A 19476-nucleotide genomic window follows, 5' to 3' on the forward strand; every position below is an offset into this window, starting at 1 on the left:
ACACAGATTTTATAACAATGTTGACTGACCAAAGCTCATTTCAGGGGGGAAAAGGGGAAGTGGTTGCTACAAAAAAATTGGGTTTTGGATGTAGAGATAAAATGGTTGTAATTATTTAACAATAGCAACATTTATGCATACATTAATAAAGTGAAGACACTCAGAGCAAACACAAAACATACCATTATGAAAAAGCTTCAATAAATCCAACAAAAAGCATGCTAGGCGATTTACACCCAAGGAAAAGATTCTGGGCTGAGAAGCTTACAATCTAAAGCAAAAACATCTTTATTTGAAAAAACATTAAAATAAATTGTATCAGAAATTGAAAATTAAGATTTTCATCACTTCCTATGCTACAGACATGGAAATTTCCAACGTTGCTGCTTTAAGCTGAGAAAACAAACATCAAATCCATATGAAATAAAGGCGTTTGGTATGAGTGAGCATGTCAGATAACTATGTAGGGCAATTTTCACTCAACGTGCAATACCAGTGCAGACCCACTGCATAATTTAAGACTTCTTAAATGGAGGCATTGTGCCATGGGTTCATTTAATTGTATAAGGATCAATATTTAGAGTGAAAAAGTAACATTTCACATTTATATCAGTATGTAGTGATGTATGGGGATGTTTGAGGCCAGAGTGAACATGACAAAACACATGTTAAATAGAATTTGGAGGCTTGAAACGTAAAGACTTGGATGGAAAGCGCACACGCACACACACACTCTCTCTCTCTCTCCCTCCTTCCCCAATATTTCTCTTTACACAGCGCATCGTTGGCCTGTGGAACTACTTGCCAGAGGTGGTGGTGAAGACCAGGACTTTAACAGGGTTCAAGAAGGAACTAGATAAATTCATGGAGGTTAGGTCCCTCAATGGCTATTAGCCAGGATGGGTAGAAATGGTGTCCCTAGCCTCTGTCAGAGGCTGGGAATGAGTGACAGAAGAGGGATTGCTTGAAGATTCCCTGTTCTGTTCACTCCCTCTGGGGCACTTGGCATTGGCCACTGTCAGAAGACAGGATACCTTTGGTGTGACCCAGTATGGCTGTTCTTATATCTCCTCCCAATGAGATACCCTGTATGTGCTTTCAACAGCTCCGCATTCTTAAAGCCAGGGCTTCTCAACTAAAGCATAAAGCAAGAAGCAACAAGACTTCTACATATGGCATTTAGGACAGAGTCTACCCACCTCAACCTCCACTACTGCCCTCCATAGGATGGCAAAAAAGGCCAGGGGGCCAAATTATTTGCATTTATGAAGATCCTCTAGCACCAAACAACTAGCTTGGAGTTGCCGTTCATCCTTTAGGCTGAAATAACAGCCTCACTCACTTGACCCCTTTCTGGATTTTGTATTTCTTAGCTAGCCTCTCCACACTCTACGGCTGTGTCTACACTGGGCCACTGATTCTGGAAAAGCAGCCGCTTTTCCGGAATAAGCTGCGAGCTGTCTACACTGGCCGCTTGCTTTTCCGGAAAAGCAATGATGATCTAATGTAAAATCGTCATTGTTTTTCCGGAAAAACTATGCTGCTCCCGTTCGGGCAAAAGTCCTTTTCCGGAAAAACTGTTCCGGAAAAGGGCCAGTGTAGACAGCACAGTAGTCTTTTCTGCAAAAAAGCCCCGATCGCGAAAATGACGATCGGGGCTCTTTTGCGGAAAAGCACGTCTACATTGGCACGGACGCTTTTCCAGAAAAAGCGCTTTTCCAGAAAAGCATCCTGCCAATGTAGACGCGCTTTTCCGGAAATACTTATAATGGAAAAACTGTTCCGTTTTAAGCATTTCCGGAAAAGGGTGACAGGGTAGACGTAGGCTACCTGTACAGAGCTGATAACTTCATTGTTATGCAAGTGGAATGAATTTTCCCTGTAGTTCCTAGTTGTACTCAAAAGAAGATGGACTACATGGAAGAAATAAACGTACTGTAGAGAAAGCAACAAGCTAACTCCATTAAATTATCTCAACTGTGGTGCTGGGGAACAATACTGCAAGTAAGTATCCAGAAACAGCTTGGCTGTGTCTATACTGGCGCGATCTTGCACCAGAGCTATGCAAATGAGTCTCAGCGTGGAATATCGCCGAGCCTCATTTGCATAACTAATGAGCCGCCATTTTGCAGAAGAGGCTCTTGCGCAAGACGGAGCTGTCTACACTGCCCCGTCTTGAGCAAAGCCGTTATGCTAATTATTTTCAGGCATAACGGCTTTGCGCAAGAGGTTTTTCTTGTGCAAGTAGGGGCAGTGTAGATAGCTCTGTCTTGCACAAGAGCCTCTTCTGCAAAAATGGCAGCTCATTAGTTATGCAAATGAAGCTCAGCAATATTCCATGCTGAGCCTCATTTGCATAGATCTGGTGCAAGATTGCGCCAGTATAGACACAGCCTTTTAGTCAGGGTGGAGTGTAGAACACGAGTGCCATATGGCCAAAACTAGTATAATTACTTTTGAGTCTGCCCGTTTCCAAACTGGCTGGCTTGATCATTCCAATGATCTAGGAAGCATTTGATACAAAAAGAAAATAAAACATTGCTGGCTGTTCCCCTTCATCAGAGAGCGAGGGGAAAGTGCAGTTTGCTGCATTCCTCACTGTGGCTAGGAAATGCAGGAGGGAGACGAACCTGGACCTACCCTCAGGAGACATGCACCTCTCACCAGACTATGCCTGCTGGAGCTGCAGCCGCCATGAGGAGGCACTCCCCCTGCCTCCCTCAACTACTGCAGTGAGGGAAGGCTATGGTAGTCCTCTCTCCCGTTGCAGTGAGGGAAGGCTATGGTAGTCCTCTCTCCCTGGGGCAGCCTACATACCAACTTCCTCATCCCCAGACCAACCCAGAGCAGTTATTTAAATGAAACATATATACTTTCACTTTATTTAAAAAAAAGTAATTGAGCAACAGCAGGCAAAACTCTTAAGTGTATATACACATACACACCTATGCATTAGAAAGCTAATTAAATATGTTATTAGGTTTAAAAGAACATGGATTTTAGCCAGTAAAATATTAAGATACTGGGTGTAGATCAATTAGTTGATTGAGAAGTCTGCTACTCTGTTCTTGACAATAAGATTCTGTATTATGTGTGTACAGGTGTTATAAACCTATATTTACCAAATATGCTCAAATTTGGTAAATTCTATTTTACACTTTAAGGACAAAAGGGGCACTGACACTGTGTAATCCCAATGAGATCAATGGAAGGACACAGAGGGTAAATTAGTACAGTAATCATCAATTTACACTGAAAAACTGTGGTTAACACACACCTAATTTTGACAACAATTTAGGTAGAAGACAACTAAATAGAAGCTTGAACACTTGGAAGGCATAAAAAACCCTGAAGTTTAAAATGACTGAGACAGTTATTAGCCCGAAATACACATCAGATTTTTAAAATAGACAAATAATAGTTGAGGCACTGGTTCTCCTACATATTAATCTGTAAACTGCTTTGTAAGAGAATAAAGCTCTCCTTTGCCTTCTCTTCCCCTCTCAACTTCCTCAGTATTTTATTCAGGAAGTGTATGAAGAAGTGCAGCATGAACCACTAGCATAGAAAAATCTTTCGTTAATTCAGTATGAACTATTACAATTTAAAACGAAAGTATCAACCAAAAAAACCTATGTACATGCACAGAAAGCTGGTTTATAATGCACACCGAAACCCAGGAGACATTTAGATGGCACTGTTAAACTTTCTTCAAATAAAAAAAACAGCACTTACACGCATGTAAGAACATTCAGTACAAAAGATGTGTTAATAAAAATAATCAACTAATCAACTGCAATAAGGCAAGAACAGAATTCTTTACTAAAGAGACTTTTTTGTTGCAACTTTTTTTGCTTCTTTATAACCACTCACATGTACATTAAATGTATTTTCTCACCCCAGTAATTAGGATATACAAGTCACCTTTGCAATATTGTATACCTCATTACAATATGAAGAACACATCCTCCGTCTGTTTCGTTATTTCCTTCTTTATGAAGTACCATACTATGCTTATAACACTGAGTTATGGCTTAATATTCATTTGAATGGATTCTCTGAAAGTGTTTTCCAGACACAGTACTAGCAATAGTAGCAAAGTTAATGCCAATTTTTTATGTAGCCAATTTTTTTAAATCCATATTAATGCTTTGATATGAAGGAACACTTAGAGGGCCTAAGTCTTATTTTACCATAACTTTCTTGCTTTCTGGGTTTAAGTCATATACTTTAATGTTAGCATAACTCAGTTTCCTATACTGTACTGAAAACTCCAGAGCTGATCTGTTGAAACAGCAAGTTACCTCTCACACACAAAATAAGCTTTACATCTACACAGCTACTGAAAATTATGGGAAACTGAAATATTTGGAATGTATGAATACAGAAGGTTCTGAATATTATGTAAAAATGTAAATTAGTCATCAAGTACAGGTTATACTGGGAGGGAGAAAGAGACACCACCACTTGCGTTCACACAGCTAGCTGCACATATATGAACATGGTATATACAAACTAACCAGAAGTGGTACATGGAACAAAGCAAAATAATGACTAAATGGAAAGTTTTGGGCTCCATACATTGTGGTAGGTGTTGATCAAATACATCTAATGGGCATGCATAATCAGAAATACTTTTCAGCCTAATGCATAAGAATTTAAGCACCTGGTCTCCATGCAGTTCAATGAAAATTGCTAGACTAGATGTCAGCATGTAGAATTTTGGAGAATAGAGCAGCACTATATGCAGTCTCCTTGTAACTTTTTAAAAAGTATTAATCTACATGAAGTTATTTATTTTTCAAGATATTAATGGCCGTTAGACCACATCATAATTATTCATTCACCATGTTTACTTTGTTTTCCACCAATGGATATTAACAACTCAAATGCAAACCTTTCAATATTAAGGTCTTATTGAGGTATATTATACTACTGTTTATATTATCTATATCCATGGCAGAAGTTCATACGACATGAACTTTAAAAAAAATCAACCGAGGAAGGATGGGAAAAATCACCAGAGGTATCCCAAAATAGCTATCCTGCGTCTGAACAGCAAGCCCATTCTTTCAAAATATAATGGGCTCGCAATTCCGATGACCCCGTAAACCTCATTCTATGAGGAGTAAGGGACACTTCAGAATAGCAGGTTATTTCAAAACTGTCTCAAAATAAGCTATGCAAATTGCACAGCTAAAATTGCATAGCTTATTTCGAGCTATGGGTGCAGTGTAGAAGCGCCCGTAGAGCTCAAAGTGCGGTCTTCAATGGGATAAAACCAACAAACATGAACTGCATATAGATGTCAACAAATTTTTTGTAAATACAGGCAGTCCCCGAGATACGCGGATCCGACCTCTGCGGCTTTGCTCGGGGTGTTCCTGGTCTACTGGGGACCCCTCCCAGCAGACCAGGGACACCCCGAGCAGACCAGGGACACCTGGAGCAAAGCCACAGAGGCGCAGGACCCCGCCACCTCCAGGGAGACCCGGAGCAAAGCCGCGGAGGCGGCGGGGTCCTGCGCCTCTGCGACTTTGCTCCGGGTGTCCCTGGTCCGCTGGGGGGGAGGGGGCGCAGCTAGTGCGCCCCCCCCCCCCCAGCAGACCAGGCTTTTGTTGTGGACGCCTGGGGTAGAGCAGCTGGGGTGCTGCCGGATTGGTCCTGGGGGGACCTACCCGGCAGCGCCCCAGCTGTTCTGTCCCAGGCTCCAGATTCAGCCGCTGTTGAAACTGATCAGTGGCTGATTTCAGGAAGCTGGGGGCAGAGCAACTCTGCCTCGGGCTTCCTGTAGTCAGCCCCTGGTCAGTTTCAGCAGCAGCGGCTGAATCTGGAGCCAGTTCTGAGTTACGTACAAATTCAACTTAAGAACAAACCTATAGACCCTATCTTGTACATAACCCGGGGACTGCCTGTATTCACGTTACAATAATTTGGAAATGCATAAGTTATCTTAAAATACCATTAGGCAGACACAGAATCTTAATTATTACATACTTTTCTGCCAAGGCCATCATTGTTATATCTGGGTGCAAATAACTCTGTTTTGCATAGTGCCTTAAATCAGAGCACTTGATACATTTTAATGACAACACATAACCAAAGTTCCCTGTAAGCTGCGTGCCTCTGCAGGAGCTCAGCCCTTTTCTGAACCCTGCACAGAGGTAGGAAGCTCATCTGATCGACAGGGAAAGGAGGGGGCAGGACAGTCACACTCTTCGGAGAAGCAAAACAACCACAGTAGCAGTTGCTGCTGCCCGCTATAAACAGAGGAGCTGACTCCAGCCTCTACTCCTGGGCTGGGCAAAAGATGATCTGCGGCTGGATCAGGCCGTGAGAACCTCAGCCAGCTCCCTGCCTGCCCCACACCCACTCAGCACTCAGAAAAGCTGGATGCAGGGCCATGTGTGTGTTTGTGAACGTTAAGAGCCTGGAGGGAGGGGAAACAGGTTTCCCATGCTGCTGCTGCCCCCAGTAGCTCCCATGGGCTGGTTTTGACCAATAGCAGCTGCCTGTTTGCAGGACAGGCAGCATGTGAAATGTCCCTTCTCCCTCATCACCCGGGCTCACAGCATTCAGTTAAGAACAAACTGAACTCTTGCATCTCCCCTGAGCACGTACAGGGGCTGGAAGGCAGGACCCTAAGGAACCTGCTGGGCTGCTGGCTAGAAGCCAGGTAAGGCTCTAGCTTGTAAACCCCAGCCCGTCCTTCCCCTACCCCAACCCTCTGCCCTCCTACCCCATATAACCCAAATCTTCTGCACCTCTGCTCCAACCCCCATAGACCTTCCTAGACACTGCATACACCCCTCCTACACTCCTCCTCAGGTCACAACCCCCCCCCCCCCCGAAACCTTACGCCCCAATCTGCTATCCCTGGTCACAGCCCAAATCCGTGTGCCCCCTCCTGCCCTAGGTCACAAACCCCTACTTCACCCAACCTCCCTCCCATATACCACACCCCAATCTCTTATTTCAAGGTCTCAGAGCGGTAGCTGTGTTAGTCTGTAACAAAAAAAACTCCAATGTCCTGTAGCACCTTAGCCTAATAAAAATAGATTAATAGTATGAGCTTTCGAGGGCACAATCCATTTCTTCAGCCAAGGATAGTGTTCATTTTCTTTTTATCTGATTTCATATTGAATAATCGTAAGCATTGCTCCTTGTTAATTATCCCTTGTTTTAATATATTTTCTTCCACACCTATGGACTACTTAAAATATATATTTAGATCTACATTTTTTGTTTGTACTGGTGGGTGCACATCCACGCACTACCTTAATAATGGTGTTGCACATAAGACATTTCAACCCGTCCAAAAGAAAATTCAGCCCATCCAAGGATAGAAAATATTAGAAGGAACACTGAACACAATCCCTCTGGTGAAACAGGTACTGTAACTGCAATTCCCATTTAATAGGTACATGAATTGTGATAAAAGAAAGATTAATGAATTCACCCAGAGTCACCAGGATCAAAACCCAATTCTCCCATCCCTGGTCCTTTATTTTTAACTATTAGGCAATACTACCTGCTTACATCTTCAAGATTATTTAGTTTTCCCCTGGGAAAAAACCACATTATAAAAAAGTGCAATGAATATCATTAGCAAGAGATAGTTACAATCAGCCAATTAATTTTACTCAAGAATAAAACACAACATTTATATCCATGCCACACATATTCCTTCTTGAATACCACTTTATAATCAACAATGCTCTAAATATACAATGCTGGTGAAGTTAGATGTGTGTTAAATAACAGACCCTGTTTGTAAGAGAAAGCCACCTTTCTCTTTTCTGCTTAAATGGTATCATCGTTAGTTTCACAAGTAAGATTGAATCTAAGCCACACATGTGCAATATCAAAGGTAGCAGGAAGTAGGTGGACTACATAGTTTACTCTTAATTAAGGCTCCACAGTTGCCTGTTTAAACCCATCAGTTTGTATACCGTTGGTTAGATTATAAACACTTTGGGGCAGAACAATTTATTGAGGATGAATGTTGTGCCCTGTGCATACAGTAAGATACTGACCCCTGATGGGGGCCACTTGCCACCACTTCAACAGAAATAGAAAGTTATATGTCTGATCAGCTACTGCATGGGACAGAAATGGAAACGGATTGTTTCTCTGCAACCTGGAAGAGGCAAGATAGTCCACATGCATTACAAGGTACCAACCCTATTTGTGGCGCAAGTCATGCTTTTAGAAAAATACATATAGATTCCCAGAAGCCATGCTACTTATTAGGCAAATATTTTAAAACTTAAACAGTATAAGAACAACAAATTCCAAGAAAATATTTTTAAATTGTCCATGAATACTGGTTTACATTTCACATTCTGTTAATAACAGTGACTTTTAGCTTATAAAAATTAAAATCTTAAATCAACAGAAATTCAGGTAAAAAGAATAAAGCACTTCAAACATGAAAAATTTAGGAAAAACAGTCATGGTACTCCAAAGATGAACATTATGAATGTGGTGAAGTCCAGCATTTTATTTTTTTATTAGACTAAGAAACCTAGAATTCTTCTTTTCTGTGTTTCAAGGATTCAATTTTTGTTTCTTGAAAACAACTGCAGATAAAACTAACAGTCATTGCATTGTTATTTTTCCTTAAAACATACATTATGCAATAAACCAGTTAGTTAATAACAATGACTTCTGTACATGTTTTCTGTGTAAATAAATGAATTTTTTAAAATGGCCATAACAGAAGACTTAAGAGACAATTAACAAAAGGATGTCATGACTACATTAGAAAGCTGCATTTCAAACTTGGGACAACTCAACTATTAAATACACACTTTGGAAACTGTCCTCATTGTCCCCATGAAGTATATGTCAAAATTTTAATCAATACAGTACACAAATAAAATAAATGAAATTAAATGGAAACTGGATGTGTTTCACAACCTCATCTTATAAAGATGAGTTCATAACCATCTTAAAAATTAAGCCAGGTTTAAAATGATCTTGTCCTTAAACGTTGTCTAATTTTTACAATATTACTTAAATATACACAAGTACAGAATAAGACAGGAAATCTGGGATTATCTATGATTTTATGGTACCAAAAACATTTTGCAGCACCCAGTGTCATTCTCGTGAAGAATCAAAAATAATTCACACCAGTGGTTCACAACTATTTACATATTAGGACCCCAACACTTCTCCCATCTGCCAATATGGGAAGGTTAGGATAGTCATGACTCCCATAGTTCTTTCCATGTTCTGTGTGAAGTACCATTTACATGCATTATTAATTCAATTAGAGTTTTCACATGGATTTCTACAGGAGCAGAATCAAGCATCAGTTACAGTGGAATAATGTATACTCCCCTCTCCCCTGTCAGTTTCTTACACACATATAAGTAACTACTTCAGCAATTTTGGATTATTACCACTCAGTATCCTCTTTTTCTGAAAACATATTAATACAAAACAGATTGGCCTGTAAGATTTCTGGTGCAAACAATCAAGCACACTTTTTGGTCACTTCTTTGCATAAGGAAAACTAATACATATTTCCCTTTTATTAATGCTGTAGTTTTATCCCCTAGATAGAAATCTATCATAAATGACTACATATCTTAAACATTCAACGTGATGGCACAAAGCAGAGCAGAACACAGGTATTTTTAGACTGATCTATCCAACAAATGAGGATGCTACCTTTTTGGATTCTTTACCTTTTAGCAAATTTTTACAGTTAGTTGCCGATATTGAACAAAGTATAAAATCCACATTCAGACACACTGTTCCTTTTTGCGATCATCCCCATTGTAGAGCATACATATGAGAGAGATTAAAAACCAATAGTCTTAAGAGATTTCATTTTATAAAGAAATGGTGCACCAATTATTTGGTGATGGTTAGAGCAGTACAGAGAACAAAAGAAAAACAGTTGTGACGTCAACAATCTCAGCATTAGTACTCAGTACATGGAGATTCAGTGTTATTCACTTTTTCTTGAACAGATTTCAGTTACTCTAAATTTAAGGTATAAATATGCACAAATATGTACAGTACACAGAGGGATTTTTTTTTATCTGTAGTACATTTCAATAAGTCTTTAAAATACTAGAAAGTTAATACCTATACCACTGATTTGCTTGCTAATTTACTGGAATAATGAGGCCAACATCTTCAACTAGGAGGATTATATTGGAATACAAAATGTAAAGTTAAAAATTCCTTCCTCTCACTTCATACTCACCAAACGTAGAGTCCTGAGTGGCTTTATCTTGAGAAGAAAGCAACCACAGTTTTTAAACCTATCTTCTGAGGAAACTAATGGGAAAACAAACTAGAGCGTTCATCTTCATCTGTTTTCAAAGTGGTGGTGATAATGTAGAAAATAAAGTTGAACTCAGTTTTATTATAAATACACTTAACCCATTAATTTCCAGGTTACCATAAGCACAGGTAAACCAGGTATCCATTGGTACAGCATTTTATGCAATGTCGGTGCAAAGAGATAATTAAAAATCATCTGATTTTAAGTCTCGACATCATCCATTCAAGTCCTTGGCACAATCTGTAAATAAAAAAATAAAATATGTATTTTGCATAAAAACTGACCACAAATATTGTCACGATAACTTTAAGCAGAACTTTCAGACAGCATATGTTTGTGAAAGTCCTGCAACCATAATATTCCATTCTACACAGTAGTAAAAATAACAGAAGTTTACATTAAGGACTCCTTCACAATATGGTTTAGGCTTGAAAGGATTAGATCAGGGTATCAAACTCCCAGCCTGCGTGGCCATCCCCCGCCAGAGCCATTGCATAATCCGGCCTGGGAGTCCAGCACGCCAGAGGCTGTCTATTCCCATCCCTCACATCCTGCCCCTTCCCTTTCTCATCCCCTGAGAGTGCGACCACCGGGATTCCCAGAGAAGGGAGAGCCTGGCATGGGGCAGCAGCAGCGATTATGCCTCCTGCACTCCCTGATGGGTGCTGCAGGAAAGTGGAGCAAGTGCACTCACCAAGCAGGCTGTACTTCAGGGCTACTCAACTTTGGAAGCCCAGGGAGCCGCAATGATACTCACAGCACATGCCAAGGGGAGCAATTTAAGTGTAGTTGCATATACATGCAAATATATATGCAAATAGCTTCTTCCACACTGACAGGCATGAATAGAAAGCACTTCCCACAATGCTCTGGCGCTCCCGGCACCTTCTCCCTGGGGGCTGGAAATGCTGACACCTGTACCTGTCTGTTCCAGTCAGCCTTTCCACTTGCATCTTTCAATGCTCACCCTGCCTGGAAGATTCTTGCCGTTGTGGAGCATGTTCCCAGTGGAGGCCATGTCCAAAGGATCCCACCTGAGGGCCGTGTGTTGAGCCCCTGCATAAACCCAAACCACACCACAGGCCACAAACAAATGGGCCAAGAGCTGCATGCGGGCTGCGTGTTGAGTAGCCCTACTCTACTTCACTATAGCTCCTGCTGCTGCAGCGAGTGTGAAGGGCCCGACTGCTGCAGCTGCCCCAACACCAGCCCCCGTGGTAATTCCCGAGGCTGCGTCCCTCAGGGGATGGCGTGCAAGTGATGGCAGAAAGGAGTGGGGTTTGGGGAACAGGAACAAACATACTCTGCCCATCCAGGTCTCCCAGGCCAGACTGCACAACTACTCCCACCAGGGATGACCCGCAAGCTGAGAGTTTGAGACCCCTGGATTAGATTTTTATCACTAAATGTTGGCTAACATTGATTTCACCATACATACACAAATCAATGGGATTACTTTAATCAATAACAACCAAAAATGTACAGATATAGAAAATAAGAAAAATGCTATTTGAACTTGGGACGTTAAATTGCAGGTAACTGCCTAATCGAATAGTTGATGCATTTTGCATTGACTAATCAACTAGTTGATAGGTGTCTCCGCCTTTAAAGGTGAAAGCGCCACGTAGAGCCCAGGTTCAGCTGGGGACTCCCTGGTGACACTGGGCTCTGTGCAGTGCTGCTACTTTGAAATGCTGTGGGAGCCAGGAGTCAGACTCCCCATGATGTTTAAAAGCAGCGGTGCCACATGGAGCCCGGAATCAGCTGGGGACTCCCCGCTGATCCCAGGCTCTGTGCGGTGCTGCCACTTTGAAATGCTGCAAGGAGCCTGACGCCAGGCTCCCGTGGCAGCATATCAAAGCAGCAGCATCGCGTTGAGCCTGGGGTCTGGCCCCAGGCTCCATGCGGCGCTGCTTCTTTGAAGTACTCCTTCCTTCCCCTCTGCTGCCTCTTTGATAGAGGCAGCAAAGGGGTGGGGGAGCAACTAGTTGACAAGCTTGTCAACTATCCAATAAGCATTTGCTTATCGAATAGTTGACTAGACCTTAACATCCTTGATTTGAACTTAGTTTGATTGAAGGATATTTTCTTTGGATATGAACATGCATGTCTGAATTACAAATGTGTGCTATCCTTCTGATGCCTAAAGACAGTTTGGTAATGGACTGCGTAGCCTGCTTGCCTGATTCACTGAGAAAAGGCAAGGGACACATTTTATACTCAGCAAGGCATAAAGGGGCATGCCTACAGACAAAGCTTTAAGGCTTTCAAGGCCATGGGTAGGCATCTTGTGTTTGGTACAAAGAAAACAGAAGCCAGATGGCAAAAGGAATATAAAAAGCAGTTACATCTTCTCCATTTTGTCTTCATCCCTGCTCCCTACCTCTGGAGTCAACATTTTATGAATGAAGCTCTGAAAAAAGGACTGAGTGAGTATCCAAACTGAGGATGTGTTCCAGAGAGACTTGCAAGCCAGCAAACTCAACCACATTGCCAGAACCTGATGAACTTTGAAGTTGCTGTATGTACGTGGCTGTTTGACCATTTAACATCTCTTATTTTTTTCTTTATAATAAACCCTTAGAACGGGGTGAGGAACTTTTTTTAAGTTAGGGGCCGCTGACAGACAGAAAAATCAGTTGGGCGGATGGCAGCAGGGACTGGAGTTCCAGCATGGGCTCCCCAATGCTGGGGGGAGGGAGCCATGAGACCTTGAGGCCAGATCCAGGCAAGTCGAGGACTGCATCTAGCCCCTGGGCCTTAAGCTCCCCACCCTTGCCTTAGACACTAAAAAATTGGTTGGCAGCATGGCATTTTGGGTAAGAACCAAATCTATATTGACCTAGTAATGTGACTGGCCCTTTCAGATCAGAACATCTTGTATGTGTGAGCAGAGTTTTAAAATAATTTCTCACTACATTGGACCTAGATGCTGATTGGGAATCAGAGAACTGGAAAACTGTGATTTCTTTTTTGCTTCTTGAAAAGCAGCATGAGGGATCAGAAGTACAGTTTGCGACAGGTTGAGAAGGTTACCTTCAGTGTTACCCACCACTATTGGAAGGACCTGCTTTCCCTTTTGCAGCCTGCCCTGACCTTCCCATTTGCAATAAGGGTTTCCCCAGGCACTCCTAATCACCCAAACATGTTTGCTTTGCATTGTAAACTGCAACACAACTGCCAGTGGTGTGTGCTTTAACAAAGACTAATAAGAGGAGTTACACCTTTGTTAAAAAGTAAAACAATACAAGTCCGTTTTTCCCAGGGATAGTAAGTCTCTAGGGCAGCTCTTTTTTTTCTCCTCAAAGATTCTGTACGTTGCTGAATTTGTTGCAGGACCCTACGAAAAATTGTTTTAAAAGGTATTTTCAATTTTGCCTTGAGATTCAGATCCCACAATACATGGCCAGGCAATGTTTATCAAACAACATATGGATACTCCACATACCATGATACATGCACTAATGTTATTCAGAAAGTATTCACAAGAAGAATTCTTACCCTTCGCCAGTCAGAGCACAACATGCCTGGATATGCCACTGGTGATCTTTAACTGAAGTTAGTTTCAGAAACTGGGATATTTCAGCTATCGTCATGCACTCTTTAACATCTTGTTTGTTAGCAAAAATAAGCAACCCTGCTTTCTTTAAGTCCTAAAGAGAAAGATGAATAGACCAGAAAATGTTTAGAGGTTTCATTATTTTTCTAATACTATTTCACAGATATTTCAGGATTATATTTCACCTGTGAAAAGGTGAGTGCTAACAGGGAGTTTAGAGAGGGAGTTCTCCAGGTAAAGGAGAAGCAGATACAGGACTCTTGAGGGAAGTGTGTGTTGTTATTGGGGCTTTCTTGCTGTGTGCTGAGCTTGTGTTTGTGAGTGAGGGTTGGTGTGTGGTTTTTTTTGGTTTTGTTTGTTTATTCCCGTGTTTGTGAATGAGGCTTTTTTTTCCCCCTCCACTTCCCCTTTGCCCTCCCCCTCCCCTTCATGGAGTGTGTGCTATGATTGGCAGGTGAAAACTGTTGGCTTCTAATTAAAGTTTGAATTCTAGAAGCCTCTGCTGATTGGCTGATCTTTGTTAGGGGGAGGGACTTTCAGGCACTCCAGGGCTTTATAAGGCAGTGGGCAAGCCACCAAGGAGCTTGCGAACAGGTGAGTGCTAACAGGGAGTTTAGAGAGGGAGTTGGGAAGAGGGCGAGGTTCTCTTGCCTTTCTTTTTAAATCCTTTCTCCAGGACAGCAGCGATGGATGGTGATAGGTCTGCTGTTGTTACCTGCACAGAGTGTGCCATGTTTGTCTTCCTCCCGGAAGAAAGAGAGGATTTCATCTGCACTAAGTGCAAGCTGGTTGTCATTTTGGAAGAAAAAATTAGAGGACTGGAGGCCCAAGTGTTGACCCTACGCTCGATCAGAGAGGATGAAGACTTCCTCAACAGAAGGCAGAGTTTACTCCTTCAAGCACGGCAGGTAGAAGAGCCAGAGAGGGCAGTACGGGACCAGGAAGAGAACTGGCAGCATGTAACTTCTAGAAGGGGAAAAAGGCGAGCATGTGAATCCTCCAATGCTAAGAGCTAAGTAATCGCTTTCAGGCTCTCTCCACAGGCTCTGCAGTGCTGAATGCTTTGGAAGGGACCTCACAAGGAAGAAACCAGAAGGGAACACCATCTACTGGAAGGCATGGGATGCATAGTCCTAGGAATGGGGGTTCCATAGACACCACCCCCAAAAGAAAACGACGGGTGGTGGTGGTCGGGGACTCCGTCCTAAGAGGGACTGAGCCATCCATCTGCCGTCCAGACTTGGAATCTCGAGAGGTGTGCTGCTTACTGGGAGCTTGCACTCAGGATGTGACAGAGAGGCTTACAAATTGATCAACCCTTTGGATCGCTATCCCTTCCTGCTTCTCCACGTGGGAGCTAATGATACAGCCAAGAATGACCTTGAGCGGGTTACTGCAGATTATGTAGCACTGGGAAGAAGGATCCCAGAATTTGTAGCACAAGTGGTGTTCTCGTCTATCCTCCCTGTTGAAGGGAAAGGACTGGGCAGGGATCATTGAATTGAGAACGTAAATGCGTGGTTGCGCAGGTGGTGTCGCAGAGAGGGCTTTGACCATGGGACTCTGTTCCGGGCACAAGGATTGTTAGGAAGAGATGGGATCCACCTAGCGAAGAGAGGAAGGAGCATCTTCACGGGCAGGCTTGCAAACCTAGTGAGGAGGGCTTTAAACTAGGTTCATCGGGGGACGATGACCAAAACTCTGAGGGGAGTGGGAAAGTCGGATACCGGGAAGAAATGCAAAGAGGAACAAGCAACAAAGGAGGACCCCTGATTCGAATGGAGAAGATAGGGCTATCAACTGGTTACCTGAGGTGTTTGTACACTAATGCGAGAAGCCTTGGCAGCAAACAGGAAGAACTGGAGGCCCTGGCCCAGTCCAAGAAATATGATTTAATTGGGATAACAGAGACTTGGTGGGATGACTCGCATGACTGGAGCACTGTCATGGAAGGGTATAGACTGTTCAGGAAGAACAGGCAGGGGAGAAAAGGAGGAGTTGCTCTGAACTCCAGTATAAAAAGGGAGAAAAACCTGTTGAGAGCCTATGGGTTAAGTTTAAAGGAGCAAACAACAGCAGTGATGTTGTGGTTGGTGTCTGCTACAGGCCACCGAATCAGCTGGATGAGGTAGATGATGCTTTCTTCGGACAACTGAGAGAAGCTTCCAAATCGCAGGCCCTGGTTCTCGTGGGGGACTTTAATCACCCTGACATCTGTTGGGAAACCAATACAGCAGTACACAGGCAATCCAGGAAGTTTTTGGAGAATGTTGGGGATAACTTCTTGGTACAAGTGCTGAAAGGTCTGACCAGAGGCCATGCGCGGCTTGACCTTCTGCTCACAAACAGGGAGGAACTAATAGGGGAAGTAGAGGTGGGTGACAACCTAGGAAGCAGTGATCATGAGATGGTAGCTTTCAGGATCCTGACCAAAGGAAGAAAAGAGAGTAGTAAAATACACAACCTGGACTTCAAAAAATCAGATTTTGACTCCCTCAGAGATCTGATGGGCAGAATCCCCTGGGATGCTAACATGAAGGGGAAAGGAGTCCAGGACAGCTGGCAGTATTTTAAAGAAGGCTTATTGAAGGCACAGAAAGAAACCATCCCGACGTGTAGCAAGAGAGGCAAACATGGTAGGAGACCGGACTGGCTTACAGGGGAAATCCTTGATGAACTTAAGCACAAAAAGGAAGCTTACAAAAAGTGGAAACTTGGACAAATGACCAGGGAGGAGTTTAAATGTATAGGTCAAGAATGCTGGAGGGTTATCAGGAAGGCAAAAGTGCAAATGGAATTACGACTGGCTAAGGATGTGAAGGATAACAAGAAAGGTTTCTACAGGCATGTTAACAAGAAGAAGGTGATCAGAGAGGGTATGCGGCCCCTGCTGGATGAAGGAGGTAACCTAGTGACAAATTATGTGGGGAAAGCTGAAGTACTCAATGCTTTCTTTGCCTCTGTATTCACGGACAAGGTGGGCTCCCGGACTAATGCGCTAAGTGACGCAAGATGGGATGAAGATGGACAGCCATTGGTGGGTAAAGAACAGGTTAGGAACTATTTAGAGAAGCTAAACGTACACAAATCCATGAGTCTGGACTTAATGCATCTGAGGGTACTAAAGGAGTTGGCAAATGTAATTGAGGAGCCTTTAGCCATTATCTTTGAAAAGTTGTGGAGATCAGGAGAAATCCCGGATGACTGGAAAAAGGCAAATGTAGTGTCCATCTTCAAAAAAGGAAAGAAGGACGATCCAGGGAACTATAGACCAGTCAGTCTTACCTAGGTTCCTGGAAAAATCATGGAAGGGATCCTTACGGAATCCATGTTGAGGCACTTGGAAGAGAGGAAAGTGATTAGGAATAGTCAGCATGGATTCACAAAGGAAAAGTCATGCCTGACCAATCTGATTAGCTTCTATGATGAGGTAACTGGTTCTGTGGACGTGGGAAAGTCAGTGGATGTGATATACCTTGACTTTAGCAAGGCTTTAGCAAGTCTCCCACAATATTCTTGCCAGCAAGAATTAAGGGAATGTGGTTTGGATAAATGGACAGTAAGATGGATAGAAAGCTGGCTAGAAGGCCGGGCCCAGCAGGTAGTGATCAATGTCTCGATGTCAGGATGGCGGTCCGTTTCTAGCAGAGAGCCCCAAGGTTCGGTTCTAGGACGGGTTTTGTTCAATATCTTTATTAATGACCTGGATGAGGGGATGGATTGCACCCTCAGCAAGTTTGCGGATGACACTAAGCTAGGGGGAGAGGTAGATATGCTTGAGGGCAGAGATAGGGTCCAGAGTGACTTAAACAAATTGGAGGATTGGGTCACAAGAAATCTGATGAGGTTCTACGAGGACAAGTGCAGAGTCCCAAGCAATGTTATAAGCTGGGGACCAACTAGTTAAGTAGTAATTCTGCAGAAAAGGACCTGGGGGTCACAGTGGATGAGAAGCTGGATGCGAGTTAACAGTGTGCCCTTGTAGCCAAGAAGGCTAATGGCATATTAGGTTGCATTAAGAGGAGCATTGCCAGCAGATCCAGAGATGTCATTATTCCCCTTTATTCGGCTCTGGTGAGGTCACATCTGGAGTAGTGTGTCCGTTCTGGGCCCTCCACTACAAAAAGGATGCGGACGCATTGGAGAGGTTACAGCGGAGGGCAACCAAAATGATTGGGGGCTGGAGCATATGACTTATGAGGAGAGGCTGAAGGAGTTAGGTCTGTTTAGTCTGCAGAAGCAAAGAGTATGGGGGGATTTGATAGCAGCCTTCAACTTCCTGAAGGGAGGTTCCAAAGAGGCTGGAGAGAGGCTGTTCTCAGTAGTGACAGATGGCAGAACAAGGAGCAATGGTCTCAAGTTGTGGTGGGAGAGGTCCAGGTTGGATATTAGGAAAAACTATTTCACTAGAAGGGTAGCGAAGCACTGGAATGGGTTATCTAGGGAAGTAGTGGAGTCTCCATCCCTAGAGGTGTTTAAGTCTCGGCTTGACAAAGCCCTGGCCGGGTTGATTTAATTGGGATTGGTCTTGCCTAGAGCAGGGGGCTGGATTTGATGACCTTCTGAGGTCTCTTCCAGCTCTATGGTTCTATGATTCTATGATATTAGGTTTCTAATTTAGAAGTGTTTATGATATTGAAAACATTCACATATGTATCTTTCACTTAAGTGCCAACATACATTCTGCTCTTAGAATTTTGAAAGGTTCCAATATCCAGAAATAAATACTGGTGATATATTTTCCAAGAGTAACCGAAATTTAGAAAATATAAGAGTAACTGCTAGTCTAGCAATTATTGATTGGCAATAAAAACATCTACCAATTTTGTTTATAGAGGTTTTTTTCCACCTCTAAAATATGTTGTGGATCCACACAAATTCATTCTAAGGCTTGTGGACAAGGTGCATTAGTCTGTACTAGCATTTCACACAAAGATATCTACACAGCATTTTGGAAAGAGCCTTCCACCCAGGATCAGACTAAGGCTAACAAGGTTTGCACTAATGCTCTGAAAATAGCTGTGCACAGCGCACTGAAGTTGGGTTCAGGCTGGTACTTGGGGTCTCAAGACTTCACCAATCCTGAGGCTTCAAAGCCCAACTTCCAGTCCAAGCAGACAGAGATCACATCTTAAAAGACATTTTTTCCCGAATCCCCTCTTCTGGCCTTCAAACAACCTCCCATCTTCATTTATCCTAAGCAAGTCCTAAACCTGTGATTCTCAACTGGTGGTCTATGGTGACTCTTTCGGTGGTTCACAGGAACATTGTCCAAAGTCACACGGCATGAGCAGGTGCCACTGTTAGGCTGTTTTACACCGTATTCACAAGCACGCGGCGCATCATTCATTGCATAACCTAGGACGCAACTACGTTGTGTTGCCAGTAACTTCCGTCTGAGGCTCTGAGCATCAGTGTAGCTGCCGCCGTCGTGCTGAGCGATTGCTGTTTCATTCGTCCTGTGTTACATGTCCTGTTTTACAGGTGTGGTGTAGTTTGTTTATAATGGCAACGACAGGAAAAAATGTCAAGCGCAAGTACAGGCAGTCCCCGAGTTACGCGGATCCGACTTATGTCGGATCCGCAGTTACGAACGGGCCCTCTCCCTGGT

The 19476-nt window shown here is 43.0% G+C and overlaps 1 protein-coding gene across 2 annotated transcripts in view; it reads right to left on the reverse strand.

Annotated features, from left to right (window-relative positions):
* Positions 1 to 8844: 8844 nt before the first annotated feature.
* Positions 8845 to 19476, reverse strand: part of ARL5A (ARF like GTPase 5A) — a 35176-nt gene continuing 24544 nt past the window's right edge. For both annotated transcript variants that reach the window (XM_075933400.2, XM_006125641.5), the window contains exons 5-6: positions 13808 to 13959; positions 8845 to 10546 (exon numbers count right to left, since the gene is read on the reverse strand). In XM_075933400.2, the coding sequence (XP_075789515.1) occupies positions 10498 to 10546; positions 13808 to 13959 (201 nt within the window). In that variant the 3' untranslated portion in view covers positions 8845 to 10497. The remainder of the gene's footprint in view (positions 10547 to 13807; positions 13960 to 19476) is intronic.

Source organism: Pelodiscus sinensis, chromosome 7 (genome assembly GCF_052426305.1).
Source record: "Pelodiscus sinensis isolate ZL-2025 chromosome 7, ASM5242630v1, whole genome shotgun sequence".
In the NCBI taxonomy this organism is placed as follows: Eukaryota; Metazoa; Chordata; order Testudines; family Trionychidae; genus Pelodiscus; species Pelodiscus sinensis.